Source organism: Crinia signifera, chromosome 11 (genome assembly GCF_055691185.1).
Source record: "Crinia signifera chromosome 11, ASM5569118v1, whole genome shotgun sequence".
Lineage (NCBI taxonomy): Eukaryota > Metazoa > Chordata > Amphibia > Anura > Myobatrachidae > Crinia > Crinia signifera.
This window is the reverse complement of record NC_139227.1, coordinates 45599712-45622878: the sequence shown is the minus strand read 5'-3', so window position 1 is coordinate 45622878 and position 23167 is coordinate 45599712. Positions and strand designations below refer to the sequence as shown.

At 44.0% G+C, this 23167-nt stretch overlaps 1 protein-coding gene across 1 annotated transcript in view; it reads right to left on the bottom strand.

Moving 5' to 3' along the window:
• Positions 1–22837, bottom strand: part of LOC146046395 (histamine H3 receptor-like) — a 33227-nt gene extending 10390 nt beyond the window's left edge. The window contains exons 1-3 of the mRNA XM_083165675.1: positions 22653–22837; positions 21371–21610; positions 19441–19607 (exon numbers count right to left, since the gene is read on the bottom strand). Of these exons, the coding sequence (XP_083021801.1) occupies positions 19441–19607; positions 21371–21608 (405 nt within the window). The 5' untranslated portion in view covers positions 21609–21610; positions 22653–22837. The remainder of the gene's footprint in view (positions 1–19440; positions 19608–21370; positions 21611–22652) is intronic.
• Positions 22838–23167: the final 330 nt, after the last annotated feature.

The following is a 23167-nucleotide window of genomic DNA, read 5'->3' as shown; positions in this document are numbered from 1 at the left end:
ATGTTCGGGGGATGGAAGATTAGAAGTTCAGTTTTAGCCATGTTTAGTTTCAGGAAGCGTTGGGTCATCCAGGCTGAGATGGCCATGAGGCATTCGGAGACTTTGGACAGGAGTGATGGGGATAGGTCGGGGGAGGAGAGATAGATTAGGGTATCATCAGCATAAAGGTGGTAATGAAAACCATAGGAGCTGATGAGGGTGCCAAGAGAGGTGGTGTAGAGGGAGAAGAGGAGAGGGCCAAGGACTGACCCTTGGGGAACACCGACTGGCTGCGGAGTAGTAGGAGAGGAGGAGCTCGAAATGGAGACGGAGAAGGAGCGATCGGAGAGGTATGAGGTGAACCAGGAGAAGACCGTGCCAGTGATGCCAAAGGAGCGGAGGGTGTTGAGCAGGAGAGGGTGGTCAACAGTGTCAAAGGCAGCCGACAGATCAAGCTGGATGAAGATAGAGAAGAGGCCTTTGGATTTAGCCGATAGTAGATCGTTAGTGACTTTGGTCAGGGCAGTTTCAGTGGAATGTAAAGGGCGGAACCCGGATTGGAGGGGGTCTAGAATGGAGTTAGCAGTAAGGTGGCTTAGGAGACGATTATAGGTCAGGCGTTCTAGGAGCTTGGAGGCAAAAGGGAGGAGGGAGATGGGCCTGTAGTTGGATGGAGAGTTGGGGTCCAGATTTGTTTTTTTGAGAATTGGGGAGACAAGAGCATGTTTGAAGGAGGAAGGGAAGATCCCAGAGGATAGGGAAAGATTAAAGAGGTGAACCAGGTGAGAGCAGACTGACGGACTGAGACAACGGATAATATTGGAGGGGATAGGATCGAGCGGGCAGGTGGAGGGAGAAGCGGATTGAAGGATAGAGTGGACTTCAGCAGCAGTGGTGGGGTAAAATGAGGACAGGGGTTGGAAGGAGGGGAGTGGAGATGTAGGAGGGGAGGAGGGAGAGGGTGAGGTCATGGCAGCAGTGATGGCAGTCCTGAGAGAGGAGATTTTGGTTGAAAAGTAGGTAGCAAAATCAGCGGCTACGATGGAGGACGGAAGAGCTGGAGGAGGGGGGGAGAGCAAGGAGTTGAAGGTGGCGAAGAGCCTGCGGGGATTGGATGATTCGGAAAGGATGAGGGAATTAAAGTAGGATTCCTTGGCCAGAGCAAGGGCAGAGCTGAAGGAGGAAAGAATGAATTTGAAATAGAGATAATCCGCAAGGGAGCGTGATTTCTTCCAGAAGCGCTCAGCAGTGCGAGAGCACTTTTTAAGGAATCGGGTGATAGGCGAGTGCCACGGTTGGGGGTTGGAGCATCGAAGGGGGATAGAGGAGGGAGGGCAGGCAGAGTCCAATGCCGAAGATAGGGTGTCATTATAGAGGGAGGCGGCGAGGTTCGGGCAGGACATGAGGGCGATTGGGGCGAGAAGAGAACACAGCGTATTTGAGAAGGCATGGATTTGATTTTTGATAGCGTGGCGATCGCAGCGCGGGCAAGCGCAGCGAGCACCGCAAGGGACCACTGATGTACGGCACCATGCTGGCCCCGTGAAAGCACACAAGTACACAAACCAGTATAACCACATGTTGCTAACACTAGAATGGAATTATTTGTTTCCAAACATTATGTTATCTAGCGATTGATACAAACACAATTAGTTACATTTCTGTAGCCAGAATGCAGAATTCTCACAAGAAAAGCCATTGAATTCTTCTTTAGATTCTTTGGCGCTGAGGAAATGATCCATTCCGGGAGATAAATGATACACTCCGGGTGATAAATTATACACTCTGGGAGATAAATGATACATTCCGGGAGATAAATGATACATTCTGGGAAATAAATGATACATTCCGGGAGAGAAATTATGTATTCCAGGAGATAAATAATACATTCCCGGAGATAAATTATACACTCTGGGAGATAAATGATACACTCTGGGAGATAAATGATACACTCCGGGAGATAAATGATACATTCCTGGAGATAAATGATACACTCTGGGAGATAAATGATACACTCCGGGAGACAAATGACTGCTTTGTCCAGTGTACAGGGGCTGTGTCCAGTGTACAGGGGCTGTGTCCATTGTCCAGGAGCTGTGTCCATTGTCCAGGGGCTGTGTCCATTGTCCAGGGGCTGTGTCCAGGGTGACAGGCTGTATCCAGTGTCCAGTGTAACAGGCTGTGTCCAGTGTGAGGGCATATATATCTAGTATATAGTATAGTGTCTTATATAGCGCAGCAGATTCCGTCAGTGTCTTATATAGCGCAGCAGATTACGTTACAGTGTCTTATATAGCGCAGCAGATTCCGTGACAGTGTCTTATATAGCGCAGCAGATTCCGTCAGTGTCTTATATAGCGCAGCAGATTACGTTACAGTGTCTTATATAGCGCAGCAGATTCCGTGACAGTGTCTTATATAGCGCAGCAGATTCCGTTACAGTGTCTTATATAGCGCAGCAGATTCCGTTACAGTGTCTTATATAGCGCAGCAGATTCCGTCAGTGTCTTATATAGCGTAGCAGATTCTGTTACAGTGTCTTATATAGCGCAGCAGATTCCGTGACAGTGTCTTATATAGCGCAGCAGATTCCGTTACAGTGTCTTATATAGTGCAGCAGATTCTGTTACAGTGTCTTATATAGCGCAGCAGATTCCGTTACAGCGTCTTATATAGCGCAGCAGATTCTGTTACAGTGTCTTATATAGCGCAGCAGATTCCGTTACAGCGTCTTATATAGCGCAGCAGATTCCGTTACAGGGTCTTATATAGCGCAGCAGATTCCGTCACAGTGTCTTATATAGCGCAGCAGATTCCGTCAGTGTCTTATATAGCGTAGCAGATTCTGTTACAGTGTCTTATATAGCGCAGCAGATTCCGTGACAGTGTCTTATATAGCGCAGCAGATTCCGTTACAGTGTCTAATATAGCGCAGCAGATTCCGTGACAGTGTCTTATATAGCGCAGCAGATTCCGTTACAGTGTCTTATATAGTGCAGCAGATTCCGTTACAGTGTCTTATATAGCGCAGCAGATTCCGTGACAGTGTCTTATATAGCGCAGCAGATTCCGTTACAGTGTCTTATATAGCGCAGCAGATTCCGTCACAGTGTCTTATATAGCGCAGCAGATTCTGTTACAGTGTCTTATATAGCGCAGCAGATTCCGTGACAGTGTCTTATATAGCGCAGCAGATTCCGTTACAGTGTCTTATATAGCGCAGCAGATTCCGTGACAGTGTCTTATATAGCGCAGCAGATTCCGTTACAGTGTCTTATATAGCGCAGCAGATTCCGTTACAGTGTCTTATATAGCGCAGCAGATTCCGTCACAGTGTCTTATATAGTGCAGCAGATTCCGTCAGTGTCTTATATAGCGCAGCAGATTCCGTTACAGTGTCTTACATAGCGCAGCAGATTCCGTCAGTGTCATTTTAATGGGGCGCAGCCCCCTACGACGGTGTGTAGAGCGCCCGTAGGGCGCGATGAATCACCTAGTGTATATATATATATATATATATATATATATAACAACACGCAGACGGGTGGCACTCCAGAAAAAATGACAATAATCAAACGATCAGGTGATCCAACGTTTCAAATGTTATTACAACATTTTTCATCAGGGAAAAAATGTTGTAATAACATTTGAAACGTTGGATCACCTGATCGTTTGATTATTGACATTTTTTTTGGAGTGCCACCCGTCTGCGTGTTGTTATATATTGGAGTGGGTCTTGTTTTCTGTGCCGGCCACCCTCTGGACCCACTATATATATATATATATATATATATATATATATATATATATATATATATATATATATATATATATATATATGAGATATACAGTAGTATATACTGTATAGGAGAGATACGCAAGGTGTTTATAGGAGAGATACACTAGTATATAAACAGGATATATACACTAGTATACACAGGAGAGATACACTAGTATATACAGGAGAGATACACTAGTATATACAGGAGAGATATGCTAGTATATACAGGAGAGATACGCTAGTATATACAGGAGAGATACACTAGTATATACAGGAGAGATATGCTAGTATATACAGGAGAGATACGCTAGTATATACAGGAGAGATATGCTAGTATATACAGGAGAGATACGCTAGTATATACGAAGGAGAGATACACTAGTATACACAGGAGAGATACACTAGTATACACCGGAGAGGTACAATAGTATATACACATAGGAGATATACACTAGTATATACAGGAGAGATACACTAGTATATACAGGAGAGATATGCTAGTATATACAGGAGAGATACGCTAGTATATACGAAGGAGAGATACACTAGTATACACAGGAGAGATACACTAGTATACACCGGAGAGGTACAATAGTATATACACATAGGAGATATACACTAGTATATACAGGAGAGATACACTAGTATATACAGGAGAGATACACTAGTATATACAGGAGAGATATGCTAGTATATACACAGGAGAGATACACTAGTATACACAGGAGAGATACACTAGTATACACCGGAGAGGTACAATAGTATATACACATAGGAGATATACACTAGTATATACAGGAGAGATACACTAGTATATACACAGGAGAGATACGTTAGTATACACAGGAGAGATACACTAGTATACACAGGAGGAGATACACTAGTGTATATACAGGAGAGATATGCTAATTTACACAGGAGAGAGACACTGGTATATACAGGTTGAGTATCCTGTATCTGTGCATCTATTATCCGAATTATTATTATTATTATTATTTTTTTACCCCCCTAACCCTCTTTTCATACTTACCAAGTCCCCGGGCGTCCACAGCAGGACTCCCGCATCTTCTCCAGGGCCTCCAGCGGTTCCAGGAATGCATTGCGCGAGTGTGCGCGCGCGCCGGTGACGTCACCGGTGCGGGCGCACACCCGCGCAATGCAAACCTGGGACCGCTGGAGACCCTGGAGAAGATGCCGGAGGCCTGCTGTGGATGCCCGGGGACTGCGTGGACGCCGAGGGACCACCGGACACCATCGGGGGACAGGTAAGTAAGCCTAAAATAAAAATATTCTAAAAACCGAAAAATTCCCCTATCCGGAATGCTCGTGGTCCCGAGCATTTCGGATAGGGGATACTCAACCTGTATATATACACCGAAGAGGTACAATAGTATATACACATAGGAGATATACACTAGTATACACAGGAGAGATACACTAGTATACACAGGAGGAGATACACTAGTGTATATACAGGAGAGATACGCTAATATACACAGGAGAGACACACTAGTATATATATATATATATATATATATATATAATGTAGGTGTAACCAGGTGTGATCCAGGTAACAGACAGACAGCGGCACTCAATGGGTTTTTCAAAAGTAGATTTAGTGGTACTCCAACGTTTCGGGGACTAGCCCCTTTGTCAAGGTGTAAGAACAACAGCAAAAGTGAACAAACATAAAACTTAAATAGGGTGATATTACCGTGAGGCGAGACCACTGCGACGCCAGGAAGTCCGCTGCCGGAAGCCGCTGGGACCGGAAGGCGGAGGCCGGAAGTGAGATGAATCATGTTCTGCGTGTCAGCGCCATGGTGCTGAACCGCAAGCTTTAAAAGTAAATAGAGGTTCACGGAAGCGTCTGTCCGGCGCTGTTAGGTCAGCCCATCAAAAACATCCTGTGAAATAGGCAAAGTTATGCAATATAGTCCAATATCATGAAACACATAGCAGTGAATATACCATAGGTGTGAATATTAGGACAGCCAAATTGGCTGAGATCACGAAAAGTGTGAGAATACCTGGGGGATTTAAAAGTGCAATCTTGGCCGGCACGTAATGTTATGTGAATAACGGAATGTCTGAAGATGATGTGTAATATGTGGTATAGTGTGTGCCCGGACTGTCGTGTCAATCAATCGACATGGGTCTGGTGTCGGTCCGACCTGATGTCGACCGATCCTTCATGCAAATGAATTCTCTAGCGCTGTGTGTGTAAGACAAGACTTACAGAGGCTGGGATGTTATTCAAGTCATAGGCATGGAAGTACCTATGTGTTAAAAGGTGTTTGTGTGTGTCAAAAAAATCAGCCTATAAAGGCTAATGTCAATGCAGATATTGTATCGATCATTGATTATGGACACATTTGTATCTGTATATGATCTGGATCTACAGTGTCGACTCCGTTATGTGTCGACCACCAGGTCTGTTCAACATGTTTAAATATAAGAAAAATGCGTGAAGAATAAAGGATAGCGAGAAAGATCAGAGATGAAAAGAAAGCACACTACGATCAGCCTGTATGGGCTGGTTATAAATCAAGAATGGCAAAGAAGCACTCCATCAATGAATCTGCCTGGGCTGTTCATTTTCACCATATCAGGATCATTGTGGCCTGTTTGGACACGATAAATATACAACAATGGGAAAAAATAAAGGATAGCGAGAAAGATCGGAGATGAAGAGAAAGCACACCAGCGATAGGCCTATAAAGGCTACTAATTAAATGTCTTCATATCTAAATCGATGTTGACTGATTGGGCACAATATACAATAAATGGAAGAATACAGGATAGCGAGAAAGATTGAAGATGAAAAGAAAGCACACTAGCGATTAGCCCGTCTGGGCTCACTAAACTGGTTGTTCCGTGGGGGTCTATGGCGGGCACAGAGCACAACGTATGTGCCTACAATAAAGAAGTTCAGGAAAACCAGGTGGAAATCTATGGCACATTGTCATGGACCAGATGAGGCACTGTCAACATGTTCGATGGTTTTGAATTCGAGGTCGTATCAGAGTCACATGTAGTAGTTCAACATGGTGTGGTCAGAACTGCAGACAAGACTCGACTTCAGTGAGAATGGAATGGATTAGAGAAATACACTCAGGGGTAATTTATCATTAAGGCCGTGTGGCTTGGTGGTGTTCAGACGATGGATCCAAACTGACTCTCTCTTGAGTAAAGCTCCATCCCTGTCCCCCCTTCTCATGGTTTCTGGAATGTGGTCCAGAATCATGTGTTTAAGATCTGTCAGCTTGTGTGACGCTTGAGCGAAATGTTTCGCCACGGGTTGGTCATTCTCTTTCCCGGCTAAGGCCTTTCCGATTGCTGATCTGTGGAGAGCCATTCTGGTCCTCAATGATCTAATCGTCTTACCGACATATAAAAGTTTACAAGGACATTGTATGACATAGACCACATGTGTAGTGGTACAAGTCACTACATGTCTGATGGGAAAGCTTCTGTCATCACCAGGATGGATAAATCTGGGCCCAGTCACCATATGCTGGCAGGTTGTGCAATTAATGCATTTATAACAGCCATTGGCTTTCTTCAGGAAATTCTTGGTCTTCAACTCAGAGCTATTCATGAAGCCGGTAATGTCATTATGCACAAGTATATCCTTTAGATTTCTCCCTCTGGTGTGGCATATAAGAGGGGTTTTGTCCTTTAGAGCCGGCAGGCTTGAATCAGTTCTCACAATCGGCCAAAGGGCCCTTGAGGCTCTCGGCAAAACAAAACTGGCAGTACTGTATCTGGACACAAAGGGTAGGGCTTTGTCATCTGTTATTTTGGTTTTAGATACAAGCAATGTGTCTCGGGGGATTTTCATGATCTCATCTTTCTGTTCCAGTAAGGTTTTTTTGCTGTAGCCCCGTTGGGCAAACTTGTTGACCATGGTGTCAAGGGCGTCTGGTAGTTTATCAGGATCACTGACAATTCTGGCCACCCTCAGCATCTGGGACTTGGGGAGGGCTTTCCTCAATGGCATTGGATGGAAGCTATTCGCCTTGAGTAGGTTATTCTTGTCAGTCGGCTTGGTATATAGATTGGTTTCAATTCTTCCATCTCGGATGCTCACACTGACATCTAAATAATTAATTTGGTGCCTTGAGTGCTGGTAGGTGAATTTGATAGGTGATTGTCGTCCATTCACCTTTTCCATGAGATTTGCAAATTCTTCCTCAGAGCCGAGCCAGACCATAATTAGGTCGTCTATATAGCGGGTCAATTTCAGGATTTTCCCTGCTGCCAAATGGTTTTCTAAGAACATATTCCTCTCCTCTTTGAACATATAAATGTTGGCGAATGAAGGCGACACATTGCTGCCCATTGAGCAGCCGGCGAGTTGCTTATAGGGTACTTGTTTCCTAGCACGGCCACAATCGCGGGCATCGTGTGTCATTTTTAGTGGTATACGACGCGACCGACGCGATGCCCCCGATTTTCCCATTGAAATGCATTGAAAATAGTCAAAATCGCGTCGGTCGCGTCGTATGCGGCTAAAAAAGCCTTAAATGGTCCAGACGCGATGGCCACGATTTCCCCATAGGAAACAATGTTAAATGGCTCAATGGTAAATGGGCCAGAAAGCCCCAAAAACACCCCAGAACAGTGAAATGTCCCCCCAAAATTACTTTACGCCACCCCACGATCAACGCGAACCCGAAGCGTGGCGAGCGCAGCGAGCCCGCGAGGGGCGGCGGTACGCGTCCTCCGACCTTTTCATACCCCCACTATCCACGTCGGCGTGGAGTTGAGAATAGAGTAGTGTGGCGAGCGTAGCGAGCCACCGAGCCCGAAGCGTGGCGAGGGGACGCAGATACCTTCACAGGTAAGCGCCTCCCTTCGCGGGCTTCACAGGTATCCGCGTCCCCTCGCGGGGCTCGCTGCGCTCGCCACGCTTCGGGCTCGGTGGCTCGCTGCGCTCGCCACACTATACTATTCTTAACTCCAAGCCGACGTGGATAGTGGGGGTATAAAAAGGTCGGAGGGCGCTCACCACGCTTCAGGTTCGCGTTGATCGTGGGGTGGCGTAAAATACTTTTGGGGGGACATTTCACTGTTCAGGGGTGTTTTGGGGGGTTTATGGCCCATTTAACATTGTTCCCTATGATGATTTGGGTAAATTGACCCATTTAACATTGTTTCCTATGGGAAATCGGGGGCATCGCGGCTAAATTGAGACATTTAACATTGTTTCCTAGTGCTTGCGATGGCCGCGATGCCCCCGATTTTTCCTCACGATGCCCACGATCATGATCGTTGTGGCCGTGCTAGGAAACAAGTACCGCTTATAGTAACAGCCGTTGAACAAAAAGTAATTTTTTGTAAGTGTCATTCGTAGCAGGAACAACTCTCGATCAAGAGTATGCATCTGGTTTTCAATCAAGAACTCCTCCATAGCCAGCAAGCCTTCATCATGGGGTATACTTGTGTAAAGGCTATTTACATCCATGACGCAGAGGAGGGCCTCAGCCGGCATCTCTGGAATTAACCCCGACCATAGGCAGGCATAATCCCAACTTTTGCCGCCGTTGGATCGGGATATTGAATAAGTGTAGTCACGACCTAATACTGTTAGTTATAGAAGAAGCCGGACACGAGTTGACAGCAGCCAAAGAAGCCATTAGCAACTTCGAACACAGGCATAAAGCCGATTTTATCCAAGACTCTACCCAAGATTGGCTCAATAAACTACAGATCCAAGTCGATGACTATCAGAGAGATCTTTTGAAATTTAAGAGAAATAAATATTATACTGTAAAGGAAGACTACGAAAGCAACAGGGTCTACCGCTGGCTGGCGGGTGTTGACACAGATAGCCACCCCCGCAACAGACCACAGAAACATCGCCCTTTCAGACGAAACCCACATTACAACAGCAGGAAGAACCAACCGTCATCCAATAGTGACAGCGAGTTCAATGTCGACTCTGACACTCCGGACCAACTAGCCCCTTTGGGGAACTCGAGAGGGGAAAATACCCCCACTACTTCCAAAAAAAGAGGAGTCGGCAGACCACCCGCAGGGGCGGGCAAAACTCGCGTATCATCAAGAAAGACACCTGAATGAACGAATCACTTGTATACAACCTTTCCAGTCGACACTTCAGTGACATCGAAAAAAGAGTGCTCGACTATGGACTCTCTTTTGTCCCCACAACCCCCCATGATGATTTCACCTGGAGAATTGATTTACACAGACACAGTAGAAATCTAAGATTAAAAGAATATTTCCAGCACCGACCATGCACCACTATTGAGGCACCGCATCAGCAGTTCATCAGGAGTAAGTCCAAGTCCACATTCGATCCCCAGTCTCAGAATGCGGCAATTTCCACCTATACACGCTTATTGGACGCATCTATCACTCGATTTGTCAATGCCCCACATCCTACTCATCACAACCTAACCAGTACCGAACAAGTTGTCCTGAATAAGATGAGCAAATACCAAGATGTGGTTTTTAGAGCCGCCGATAAAGGCGGCGGCCTTGTCATACAAGACTTGACTACCTACATCAAAGAGTGTGAACGACAACTGAGTGATACCAATGTCTATGAAAAGCTGAACAGAGACCCCACAGAATTATACAAAAAAACCTTGGATATACGTCTGTCTAGGGCGCTTGGACAAGGACTCATCTCCGAACAGCTGCAAAAAGCACTTACTCAGGAGAATCCCACCGTACCAATTTTCTTTACTCTGCCGAAAATCCACAAGAGTATGCATAATCCCCCGGGACGCCCGATAATCTCGGCACAGAATTCAATCTTCCAGCCAATATCTCAATTCCTAGATGGGATACTACAGCCTCTCATCTGTAACCAGTCTACCTACATTAAGGATACTACCGACTTTTTAAACACCTTAATGTTAATTCCAGAGATGCCGGCTGAGGCCCTCCTCTGCGTCATGGATGTAAATAGCCTTTACACAAGTATACCCCATGATGAAGGCTTGCTGGCTATGGAGGAGTTCTTGATTGAAAACCAGATGCATACTCTTGATCGAGAGTTGTTCCTCGACCTGCTATGAATGACACTTACAAAAAATTACTTTTTGTTCAACGGCTGTTACTATAAGCAACTCGCCGGCTGCTCAATGGGCAGCAATGTGTCGCCTTCATTCGCCAACATTTATATGTTCAAAGAGGAGAGAAAGATGTTCTTAGAAAACCATTTGGCAGCAGGGAAAATCCTGAAATTGACCCGCTATATAGACGACCTATTTATGGTCTGGCTCGGCTCTGAGGAAGATTTTGCAAATCTCATGGAAGAGGTGAATGGACGACAATCACCTATCAAATTCACCTACCAGCACTCAAGGCACCAAATTAATTATTTAGATGTCAGTGTGAGCATCCGAGATGGAAGAATTGAAACCATAACAAAAGGAGGGGGGGAAAGAAAGTATATTGCAGGTGCACTGAAAGTCATTTAATGTCGCTTAAAATTTAGCTTTTAATTGGTATGCAATAAAATCGGTGAAATATTAAAATATATAAGAATGAAATAAAGAGCAGAAATAAGATTAAAATTTGATGGCCAAAGTGCTGCTCTGTCCTGTATTTGCAGGGTTAATAATCCCTGTGTGTTGTCACTTGTGTCCTATTGGGATTATATCACCTTGGATTATTTTCCGTGATATTTAGCTCCTTGCTGCATATATTTACAGTGGGAGAGGTAGTAATGTCCTATACTTTACAAGGACTTTCGTTCAGGCTACAGTGGCCTTCCAATAGGATTTGTGTTACTTCTGTGTGTCAGGGCTATTGTGATTTTTGCTTTTAATGTATGATTTCTTTAAGCTTTTCAGTGGAGAGATGTCTCCTATCACCAATAAATTCAAGGCTGTCTTTAGATTGGACAGTGTGTATTTATGCCGTCATTCATCCAATTCGTTATTGGATGAGGCTTATATATACACGGGTCATCTGCTTGTATAATGATAAAGAGGAGGTGTATCTCATTCACAAAGTGCAGTGTTGTTTGAGCTAAGGGAGATAAAGTATATAAACCACTTAATACTAGTTGGTAATTACCCCACTCAGACAGTACACTTATATGTCTGTCACTAATATTGTGCAGTATGTGTTACTTCCACCAATCCTTCAATCTGCAGTTTTACAATTAGGCTTTAGTTGAACAAATGTTTTATAGATTTTCTTATCCTCTATTGACTTTTAGAGAGAAGATGTTCGTATTTCACCTATATTCATACTGTTTAGTTTAGGGTGGACACAATTTTTCAGCCGCTTTCTATTTATTGGCTAGTGTCCCCTTTAAACAGTATCTTTCGATGTGTATGGATGACAACAGTTCTTCAATCTCTGGGAAACCTGCTTGTCAAAATAGAGCCTGAATTGTACAGATATTCTTCGCACTTTTAGGATAGATGACCAGTGATCAATATTACACAGAAATTGGTACTATTAAGTTAAGGGAAAGTAATTTAGCCGTCACTTTATATTCAACGGTTATTGTCCCACTCAAACAGTGTCTCTGTGTGATTGTCACCGCTTATTGGACGGTGTGTTTGGAGAGCATCAATCATCCAATTTCTTGTTCTTTTTAATCATAAATTAAACTTTTTATCATACATTTATAACGAATAGATGGTGTCACAGTTTATTACTGAAAGGTATAGCAATTAGGGATATATGTTGTGTTTAATTATTTGATCGTTTTATTAATTGTATTCACAACAATGATTTCCTCAGATTGCTACTGAATATTTGGGCAGTGTGTACCCAATTTTGTAGCAATACAACAATTTGTACAAACAACCAGGTTTATTTATTGAAGATGGCAATATCTCTACATTATATACATATTCATTCCTGGGCTGTGTGGAGGTTTTTATCAAGCCGTTCATTTACCGGCAAATATCCCCGCATATCTAATCCTCATACAGTAGCTGCCGTCTATATAATAGTAGGCGGCTTTCTCCTATTGCCGCCGGTCTCTAGCGGCTGTGACTAGCCACTCTTGTGGTGATATTCAGCGGCTGTCTGGTGTGCCGCTCACCCTCTCAGACTCAGTATTATGCCAGCGAGCCGCAATGGGCTGTCAGGCTGCTTGGATATCACTTGCGCTGCACCGTTTATCCGTTATAGGCTAAATGTACTTTACATCAAACATAGTCCTGATTTACACATATTATTACACAATTACACATTTGAACAACACAAACAGAGGAGCTGTGGTCATTGCTAGCCAACGGCCGTTTCACCTAAGCTTCCTCAAGGCATGCCTTGAGGAAGCTTAGGTGAAACGGCCGTTGGCTAGCAATGACCACAGCTCCTCTGTTTGTGTTGTTCAAATGTGTAATTGTGTAATAATATGTGTAAATCAGGACTATGTTTGATGTAAAGTACATTTAGCCTATAACGGATAAACGGTGCAGCGCAAGTGATATCCAAGCAGCCTGACAGCCCATTGCGGCTCGCTGGCATAATACTGAGTCTGAGAGGGTGAGCGGCACACCAGACAGCCGCTGAATATCACCACAAGAGTGGCTAGTCACAGCCGCTAAAGACCGGCAGCAATAGGAGAAAGCCGCCTACTATTATATAGACGGCAGCTACTGTATGAGGATTAGATATGCGGGGATATTTGCCGGTAAATGAACGGCTTGATAAAAACCTCCACACAGCCCAGGAATGAATATGTATATAATGTAGAGATATTGCCATCTCCAATAAATAAACCTGGTTGTTTGTACAAATTGTTGTATTGCTACAAAATTGGGTACACACTGCCCAAATATTCAGTAGCAATCTGAGGAAATCATTGTTGTGAATACAATTAATAAAACGATCAAATAATTAAACACAACATATATCCCTAATTGCTATACCTTTCAGTAATAAACTGTGACACCATCTATTCGTTATAAACGTATGATAAAAAGTTTAATTTATGATTAAAAAGAACAAGAAATTGGATGATTGATGCTCTCCAAACACACCGTCCAATAAGCGGTGACAATCACACAGAGACACTGTTTGAGTGGGACAATAACCGTTGAATATAAAGTGACGGCTAAATTACTTTCCCTTAACTTAATAGTACCAATTTCTGTGTAATATTGATCACTGGTCATCTATCCTAAAAGTGCGAAGAATATCTGTACAATTAAGGCTCTATTTTGACAAGCAGGTTTCCCAGAGATTGAAGAACTGTTGTCATCCATACACATCGAAAGATACTGTTTAAAGGGGACACTAGCCAATAAATAGAAAGCGGCTGAAAAATTGTGTCCACCCTAAACTAAACAGTATGAATATAGGTGAAATACGAACATCTTCTCTCTAAAAGTCAATAGAGGATAAGAAAATCTATAAAACATTTGTTCAACTAAAGCCTAATTGTAAAACTGCAGATTGAAGGATTGGTGGAAGTAACACATACTGCACAATATTAGTGACAGACATATAAGTGTACTGTCTGAGTGGGGTAATTACCAACTAGTATTAAGTGGTTTATATACTTTATCTCCCTTAGCTCAAACAACACTGCACTTTGTGAATGAGATACACCTCCTCTTTATCATAATACAAGCAGATGACCCGTGTATATATAAGCCTCATCCAATAACGAATTGGATGAATGACGGCATAAATACACACTGTCCAATCTAAAGACAGCCTTGAATTTATTGGTGATAGGAGACATCTCTCCACTGAAAAGCTTAAAGAAATCATACATTAAAAGCAAAAATCACAATAGCCCTGACACACAGAAGTAACACAAATCCTATTGGAAGGCCACTGTAGCCTGAACGAAAGTCCTTGTAAAGTATAGGATATTACTACCTCTCCCACTGTAAATATATGCAGCAAGGAGCTAAATATCACGGAAAATAATCCAAGGTGATATAATCCCAATAGGACACAAGTGACAACACACAGGGATTATTAACCCTGCAAATACAGGACAGAGCAGCACTGTGGCCATCAAATTTTAATCTTATTTCTGCTCTTTATTTCATTCTTATATATTTTAATATTTCACCGATTTTATTGCATACCAATTAAAAGCTAAATTTTAAGCGACATTAAATGACTTTCAGTGCACCTGCAATATACTTTCTTTCCCCCCTCCTTTTGTTATGAGTCTATATTCAAGTAGTAGGTAGCACCTCTTACTGATAAATAGCGGTTAAAGTATTCCCAAAAAAATATCAGTATTGTAAGAGATAAGAAAGTTACATTATTAAAGACTGGTGCGGGCATCATCTCCCCCCTTCTTTTCGTGTAAGAATTGAAACCAATCTATATACCAAGCCGACTGACAAGAATAACCTACTCAAGGCGAATAGCTTCCATCCAATGCCATTGAGGAAAGCCCTCCCCAAGTCCCAGATGCTGAGGGTGGCCAGAATTGTCAGTGATCCTGATAAACTACCAGACGCCCTTGACACCATGGTCAACAAGTTTGCCCAACGGGGCTACAGCAAAAAAACCTTACTGGAACAGAAAGATGAGATCATGAAAATCCCCCGAGACACATTGCTTGTATCTAAAACCAAAATAACAGATGACAAAGCCCTACCCTTTGTGTCCAGATACAGTACTGCCAGTTTTGTTTTGCCGAGAGCCTCAAGGGCCCTTTGGCCGATTGTGAGAACTGATTCAAGCCTGCCGGCTCTAAAGGACAAAACCCCTCTTATATGCCACACCAGAGGGAGAAATCTAAAGGATATACTTGTGCATAATGACATTACCGGCTTCATGAATAGCTCTGAGTTGAAGACCAAGAATTTCCTAAAGAAAGCCAATGGCTGTTATAAATGCATTAATTGCACAACCTGCCAGCATATGGTGACTGGGCCCAGATTTATCCATCCTGGTGATGACAGAAGCTTTCCCATCAGACATGTAGTGACTTGTACCACTACACATGTGGTCTATGTCATACAATGTCCTTGTAAACTTTTATATGTCGGTAAGACGATTAGATCATTGAGGACCAGAATGGCCCTCCACAGATCAGCAATCGGAAAGGCCTTAGCCGGGAAAGAGAATGACCAACCCGTGGCGAAACATTTTGCTCAAGCGTCACACAAGCTGACAGATCTTAAACACATGATTCTGGACCACATTCCAGAAACCATGAGAAGGGGGGACAGGGATGGAGCTTTACTCAAGAGAGAGTCAGTTTGGATCCATCGTCTGAACACCACCAAGCCACACGGCCTTAATGATTAATTACCCCTGAGTGTATTTCTCTAATCCATTCCATTCTCACTGAAGTCGAGTCTTGTCTGCAGTTCTGACCACACCATGTTGAACTACTACATGTGACTCTGATACGACCTCGAATTCAAAACCATCGAACATGTTGACAGTGCCTCATCTGGTCCATGACAATGTGCCATAGATTTCCACCTGGTTTTCCTGAACTTCTTTATTGTAGGCACATACGTTGTGCTCTGTGCCCGCCATAGACCCCCACGGAACAACCAGTTTAGTGAGCCCAGACGGGCTAATCGCTAGTGTGCTTTCTTTTCATCTTCAATCTTTCTCGCTATCCTGTATTCTTCCATTTATTGTATATTGTGCCCAATCAGTCAACATCGATTTAGATATGAAGACATTTAATTAGTAGCCTTTATAGGCCTATCGCTGGTGTGCTTTCTCTTCATCTCCGATCTTTCTCGCTATCCTTTATTTTTTCCCATTGTTGTATATTTATCGTGTCCAAACAGGCCACAATGATCCTGATATGGTGAAAATGAACAGCCCAGGCAGATTCATTGATGAAGTGCTTCTTTGCCATTCTTGATTTATAACCAGCCCATACAGGCTGATCGTAGTGTGCTTTCTTTTCATCTCTGATCTTTCTCGCTATCCTTTATTCTTCACGCATTTTTCTTATATTTAAACATGTTGAACAGACCTGGTGGTCGACACATAACGGAGTCGACACTGTAGATCCAGATCATATACAGATACAAATGTGTCCATAATCAATGATCGATACAATATCTGCATTGACATTAGCCTTTATAGGCTGATTTTTTGACACATACAAACACCTTTTAACACATAGGTACTTCCATGCCTATGACTTGAATAACATCCCAGCCTCTGTAAGTCTTGTCTTACACACACAGCGCTAGAGAATTCATTTGGATGAAGGATCGGTCGACATCAGGTCGGACCGACACCAGACCCATGTCGATTGATTGACACGACAGTCCGGGCACACACTATACCACATATTACACATCATCTTCAGACATTCCGTTATTCACATAACATTACGTGCCGGCCAAGATTGCACTTTTAAATCCCCCAGGTATTCTCACACTTTTCGTGATCTCAGCCAATTTGGCTGTCCTAATATTCACACCTATGGTATATTCACTGCTATGTGTTTCATGATATTGGACTATATTGCATAACTTTGCCTATTTCACAGGATGTTTTTGATGGGCTGACCTAACAGCGCCGGACAGACGCTTCCGTGAACCTCTATTTACTTTTAAAGCTTGCGGTTCAGCACCATGGCGCTGACACGCAGAACATGATTCATCTCACTTCCGGCCTCCGCCTTCCGGTCCCAGCGGCTTCCGGCAGCGGACTTACCGGCGTCGCAGTGGTCTCGCCTCACGGTAATATCACCCTATTTAAGTTTTATGTTTGTTCACTTTTGCTGTTGTTCTTACACCTTGACAAAGGGGCTAGTCCCCGAAACGTTGGAGTACCACTAAATCTACTTTTGAAAAACCCATTGAGTGCCGCTGTCTGTCTGTTACCTGGATCACACCTGGTTACACCTACATTGCATACTGGATCCTGAGGGCACCTGGGAATTTGTTTGTGAGAGCAGGAGTGCCAAGCCGCAACCCCCAGTCTATATATATATATTTATATATATTAGTGTTCCCGCTAGGCTGCCCGATTTTTAAAGGGCAAAATGCGCCCTGCCCCTCTCGCAGCGCCCCGCTAAAACAGCCTCACGGGGAAGCCCAGCGTCACCGTAGACGGCGATGCCTGGCGCTTCCCCGGCAGCACAGTGGCTTCGGACGGGCCGGCCCGCCCCCTTTGATGACGGTGGCGGCCGGGCCCACCCCATTTGATGACAATAGCGGCCCAAGCATGCCTCTCTCATGACGGCGGCGGCGGCCCGGGCACGCCCCCTTCATGATGTCGGTGGCCTGGGCACGCCCCTTTCATGACTCCCCCAGCTGTGACGTCGGCGTGCCTGGTCCGCCCCCCCCAGCGCCCTGCCCGCTGTCACTCCTAGAGTGAACACTAATATATATATATATATAGAAAAAAGAGGTGAAAAGAGCGCCTCCTAGTGTAGTAATTAGTGTATTCAGAGTTACACTTCCACCAATCAAGTAACACCCCAAATCGTGAAGGTGTACCGTTAGCGGTGGTATCCAACCACCTCATATATCGCATTTTAACGTCACTCCCAAGCCACAATCAGCATGTATGGAGAAGATCCTATCCCAGAATCCACTGGCAATGTGTCTCCAAAGACCACAGAGGAAAGAAAACAAAGAGAGAGATCCTAGTGCAATATTATAGTAAAAAGGAATTTATTCAAAACAAAAGACAAATATTGCCCGTACAAGATAAAAAACAAATGAGGCTTATCTGAAAATGCTTTTTGTCCAAAGCATATAATGGATCAAGGCAACCTCCACGGTGTACCCCTCTGTTCCCGCTAGGCTGTTTCAGCGGGGCGCTGCGCCCTGCACGATTTTTAAAGGGCAAAATGCGCCCTGCCCCTCTTGCAGCGCCCCGCTAAAATAGCCTCACGGTGAAGCCCAGCGTCGCCGTAGACGGCGATGCCTGGCGCTTCCCCGGCAGCACAGTGGCTTCGGACAGGCCGGGCCCGCCCCCTTTGATGATGGTGGCGGCCGGGCCCGCCCCCTTTGATGACGGTGGCGGCCGGGCCCGCCCCCTTTGATGACAATAGCGGCCCAAGCATGCCTCTTTCATGACGGCGGCGGCCCGGGCACGCCCCCTTCACGACGTCGGCGGCCCGGGCACACCCCTTTCATGACGCCCCCAGCTGTGACGTCGGCGTGCCCGGTCCACCCCCCCCCCAGCGCCCTGCCCGCTGTCACTCCTAGGGTGAACACTATAGATATATATATATATATATATATATATATATATATATATATATATATATATAATCTCCACAGGGTCCAGCACAGTCACTTAGAATCCTTTGGGGGAGGGTGCCCTTAATCCAAAAAAGACACAATCCAATGCAGTAACAGCACTCCATCCACATGAAAACAGAACAACTTTAATCCACGTCCAAACACGCTGTGTTTAATGTTTTTCTGTTTTCAAGTGGGTGGAGTGCTGTTACTGCATTGGATTATATATATATATATATATATATATATATATATATATATATATATATATTTATATATATGACAGATACACTAGTACATACACATAGATATACACTAGTATACACAGGAGATATATGCTAGTATATTCACAGGAGAGATACGCTAGTATATACACATAAGATATATACAGTAGTATACACAGGATACACTATTATATACAGGAGAGATACACTAGTATATACAGGATAGATATGCTTGTATATACAGGAGAGATATGCTAGTATATGTAGGTGAGACGCTATGATTATAGTACAGCATTCGGCTTACCGCTTTGGTGACAGAGATGAACCTGTCGTAGCTGATGAGGACGATGTTGAAGACAGATGCTGTGCACAGCAAATAGTCCATGACCAGCCACAGCTTACACAGGCCTCTGCCAAAGGTCCACTGTCCCGTCAACACGTAGGGAATATACAGTGGGATACAAAAGCCACCTAGGAGGGACACGGAAAACTCAGCGTCACACGCCCAAAGCTAGGAGTTATGAAGAATAACTAACTATTTATTTGTCTGTCTGTCTGTCTGTCTGTCTGTCTGTCTGTCTGTCTGTCTGTCTGTCTATCTATCTATCTATCTATCTATCTATCTATCTATCTATCTGTCCCTATTGACCCTATCTTTCTCTATCCATCTATCTATCTATCTATCTATCTATCTATCTATCTATCTATCTATCTATCTATCTATCCATCTGTCTGTTTATCTATCTATCTATCTATCTATCTATCTATCAATCTTTCATTTATCTAACTGTTTATCTATCAATCTTTCATCGTATCTATCTATCTATCTATCTATCTATCTATCTATCTATCTATCTATCTATTATCTGTCTGTCTGTCTATCTATCAATGAATCATCTATCTATAGCTGTGTACACATACTTCGATTGTTCCCTGTTTTCGAATCGATTTTGCTTATAGAAGCACAATCGAATCCACATCGAATGTTTTTTAGGACACTTTCTATCTGCATTCGATTCGATGCGCGCTCCCGTTTTCTCAAAAAAACAAACAAAAAAACAACAACTGTGCAGCCAAGGAAATATCGAATTCGATCCAGTAAATTGAATGTGTGAATGTACCGTGAATGTAAATCGGAATCGATATCTAATGCCAAATTGAATGGGAAGATCTAATGCCAGATCTAATAAAAAATCAAATCTAACATCGAATCTAAAGCAAAACGAAAGCTATGTACACACACTTCGTTTTGCTTTACATTCGATGTTACATTTGATTTTCTATTAGATCTGGCATTGGATCTTTCCATTTGATTTGGCATTAGATCTATACTTTTGCACTAGATATCGAATTCGATTTACATTCATGGTACATTGTACACATTCGATTTACTGGATCTTTTACTGCCCCTGGGCACAGGGTGTCTATCTAGTTCCCTATATAGTTAGAGAGAGACAGACAGACAGACAGACAGAAAGACATACAGACAGACAAATAGAGACTTGGGGCCAAATGTAATAGGATGAGAGTTTCAGAAAGTGAGAGATTTTGGGAGAGTTTTCCCATGTTTTTTAAAGCAGCAATCATTTACATGGCAAAATCAACCTGGTTTTGCAGTGTAATTGATTGCTGCTTTAAACAAAAGGGGAAAACTCTCCCAAAATCTCTCACTTTCTGAAACTCTCACCCTATTACATTTGGCCCAGAGTGTCAGACAGAAGATAGATGGATAGATAAAAAGATAGATAAATAGATTAATAGATCCTGTAGATAAAGAGAAGATAGAGAGATAAATAGATAAAACATTAGAGATGGATGGATAGATAGATAGATAGATAGATAGATAGATAGATAGATAGGGAAAGCATATATAGATAGATAAACAAGTAGATAGATATGTAGATAGATAGATAAACAAATAGATAGATATGTAGATAGATAAATAGATATATAGTTAGATATATAGATAGATACATAGATATATAGTTAGATATATAGATAGATAGAATATAGAGATAAATAGAATATAAAGTTAGATATATACTATAGACAGACAGATAGATAGATAGATACATACATAGAATAGATATAGATAGATAGAAGGATAGTTAGAAGGATAGATAGATAGATAGATACAGAAATGGTATATATAGATAGCTAGCTAGCTATATAGATACATAGAATCGATATAATTAGATAGATAGATATAGTGATTTTATTAGAGTTGCACTCACCCACTAGGAAATCAGCGATTGCCAGGTTGAGGAAGAAGAAGTTTCCCTGCGTCCTGAGCCCTTTGTCCACTATAAATGCCAGGATGACCAGCGCGTTGCCCAGGACCGTTGCCAAAACCATGAGAATCATCAGCACAGCCAGGAGGATGGAGACACTGGGGGAGAACTGTCCGTAGTGCTGAAACTGCTCTCCCTCCGGGCAATGCTCTCCGGGCTGCGACATGTTCGCTCCTGACATAGCTGCCGACAAGTCAGAGGGATACAGGAGACAGTCATATCATGCACAGGCTGCTAGGGGTGCTGGGGAGTGGGCACAGGGTACCCCAGCTCTTACTACCCTCTGGGCACAGGGGTGCTGGGGAGTGGGCACAGGGTACCCCAGCTCTTACTGCCCTCAGGGCACAGGCTGCCAGGGGTGCTGGGGAGCAGGCTCTTATTGCCCCTCTGGGTACAAGGTACCTAACCTCTTATTGCCCCTCTGTGCACAGGGTACCCCAGCTCTTACTGCTCTGGCTGCCAGGGGTGCTGGGGAGTGGGCACAGGGTAACTCACCTCTTACTGCCCCTGGGCACAGGGTGTCTCACCTCTTACTGCCCCTCTGGGCACAGGGTACCACACCTCTTACTGCCCCTGGGCACAGGGTACCCCAGCTCTTACTGTCCTCTGGGCACAGGCTGCCAGGGGTGCTGAGGAGTGGGCACAGGGTACCCCAGCTCTTACTGCCCATCTGGGCACAGGGTATCTCACCTTACTGCCTCTCTGGGTACTGGGTACCCCAGCTCTTACTGCCCCTCTGGGCACAGGCTCCCAGGGGTGCTGGGGAGTGGACACAGGGTACCTCACCTCTTACTGCCCCTGGGCACAAGGTATCTCACCTCTTACTGCCCCTCTGGGAACAGGGTACCTCACCTCTTACTTTCCCTGGGCACATGGTATCTCAGCTCTTACTACCCCTGTGCATAGGGTACCTCACCTCTTACTGCCCTTGGACACAGGATAACTCACCTCTTATTGCCCCTGGGCACAGGATAACTCACCTCTTACTGCCCCTCTGGCTGCATCTGTGCACAGGGTATGTACCTGCCTTCCTGCCCCTATGACTGCATTTGTGTACTGGGTAACATGCCTCTTATTGCCCCTATGGCTGCATCTGTGCACAGGGTATGCCTCATCCTTCCTGCCCCTGTGATTGCATCTGTGCACATGGTATCACCTCTTACTGCCCCTATGGCTGCATCTGTGCACAGAGTAGCTCACTTCTTACTGCCCCCGGGTAACTCACCTCTTACTGCTCCTCTGGCTGCATTTGGGCACAGGGTATGTCCCAGCCTTCCTTCCCCTATGACTGCATCTGTACACAGGGTATGTCACCAGACTTACTGCCCCTCTGGCTGCAGAACAGGGGGGATCCCGGCACACAGCAGACGATCCATAGCACTGAGGAGGACTAAGCACCGAGAAGCGGCTCAGCTGCGCCACCTGCAGGAAGAAAGGTGCATGGCTGCATCAAATAAGACAAGCTCAGATCCCCCTAAACACATGGATTTTATAGTATGCAGGTACATTTCCTATAATCGTGGTGACAATGTTTTATAATGGGGGTGTCAATGTGCTATAATGGGGGTGACAATGCACAACACTAGCTTATTTTAAAACCTAGGATGAAGCTACTTGGAATTTATTATAAAGAAGAAATTGTGCCTATAGCTTTACTTATTTATTACCAGTTTCTTATATAGCGCACACATATTCTGCAGCGCTTTACAGAGTACAGTTGAACATTCACATCATTCCCTG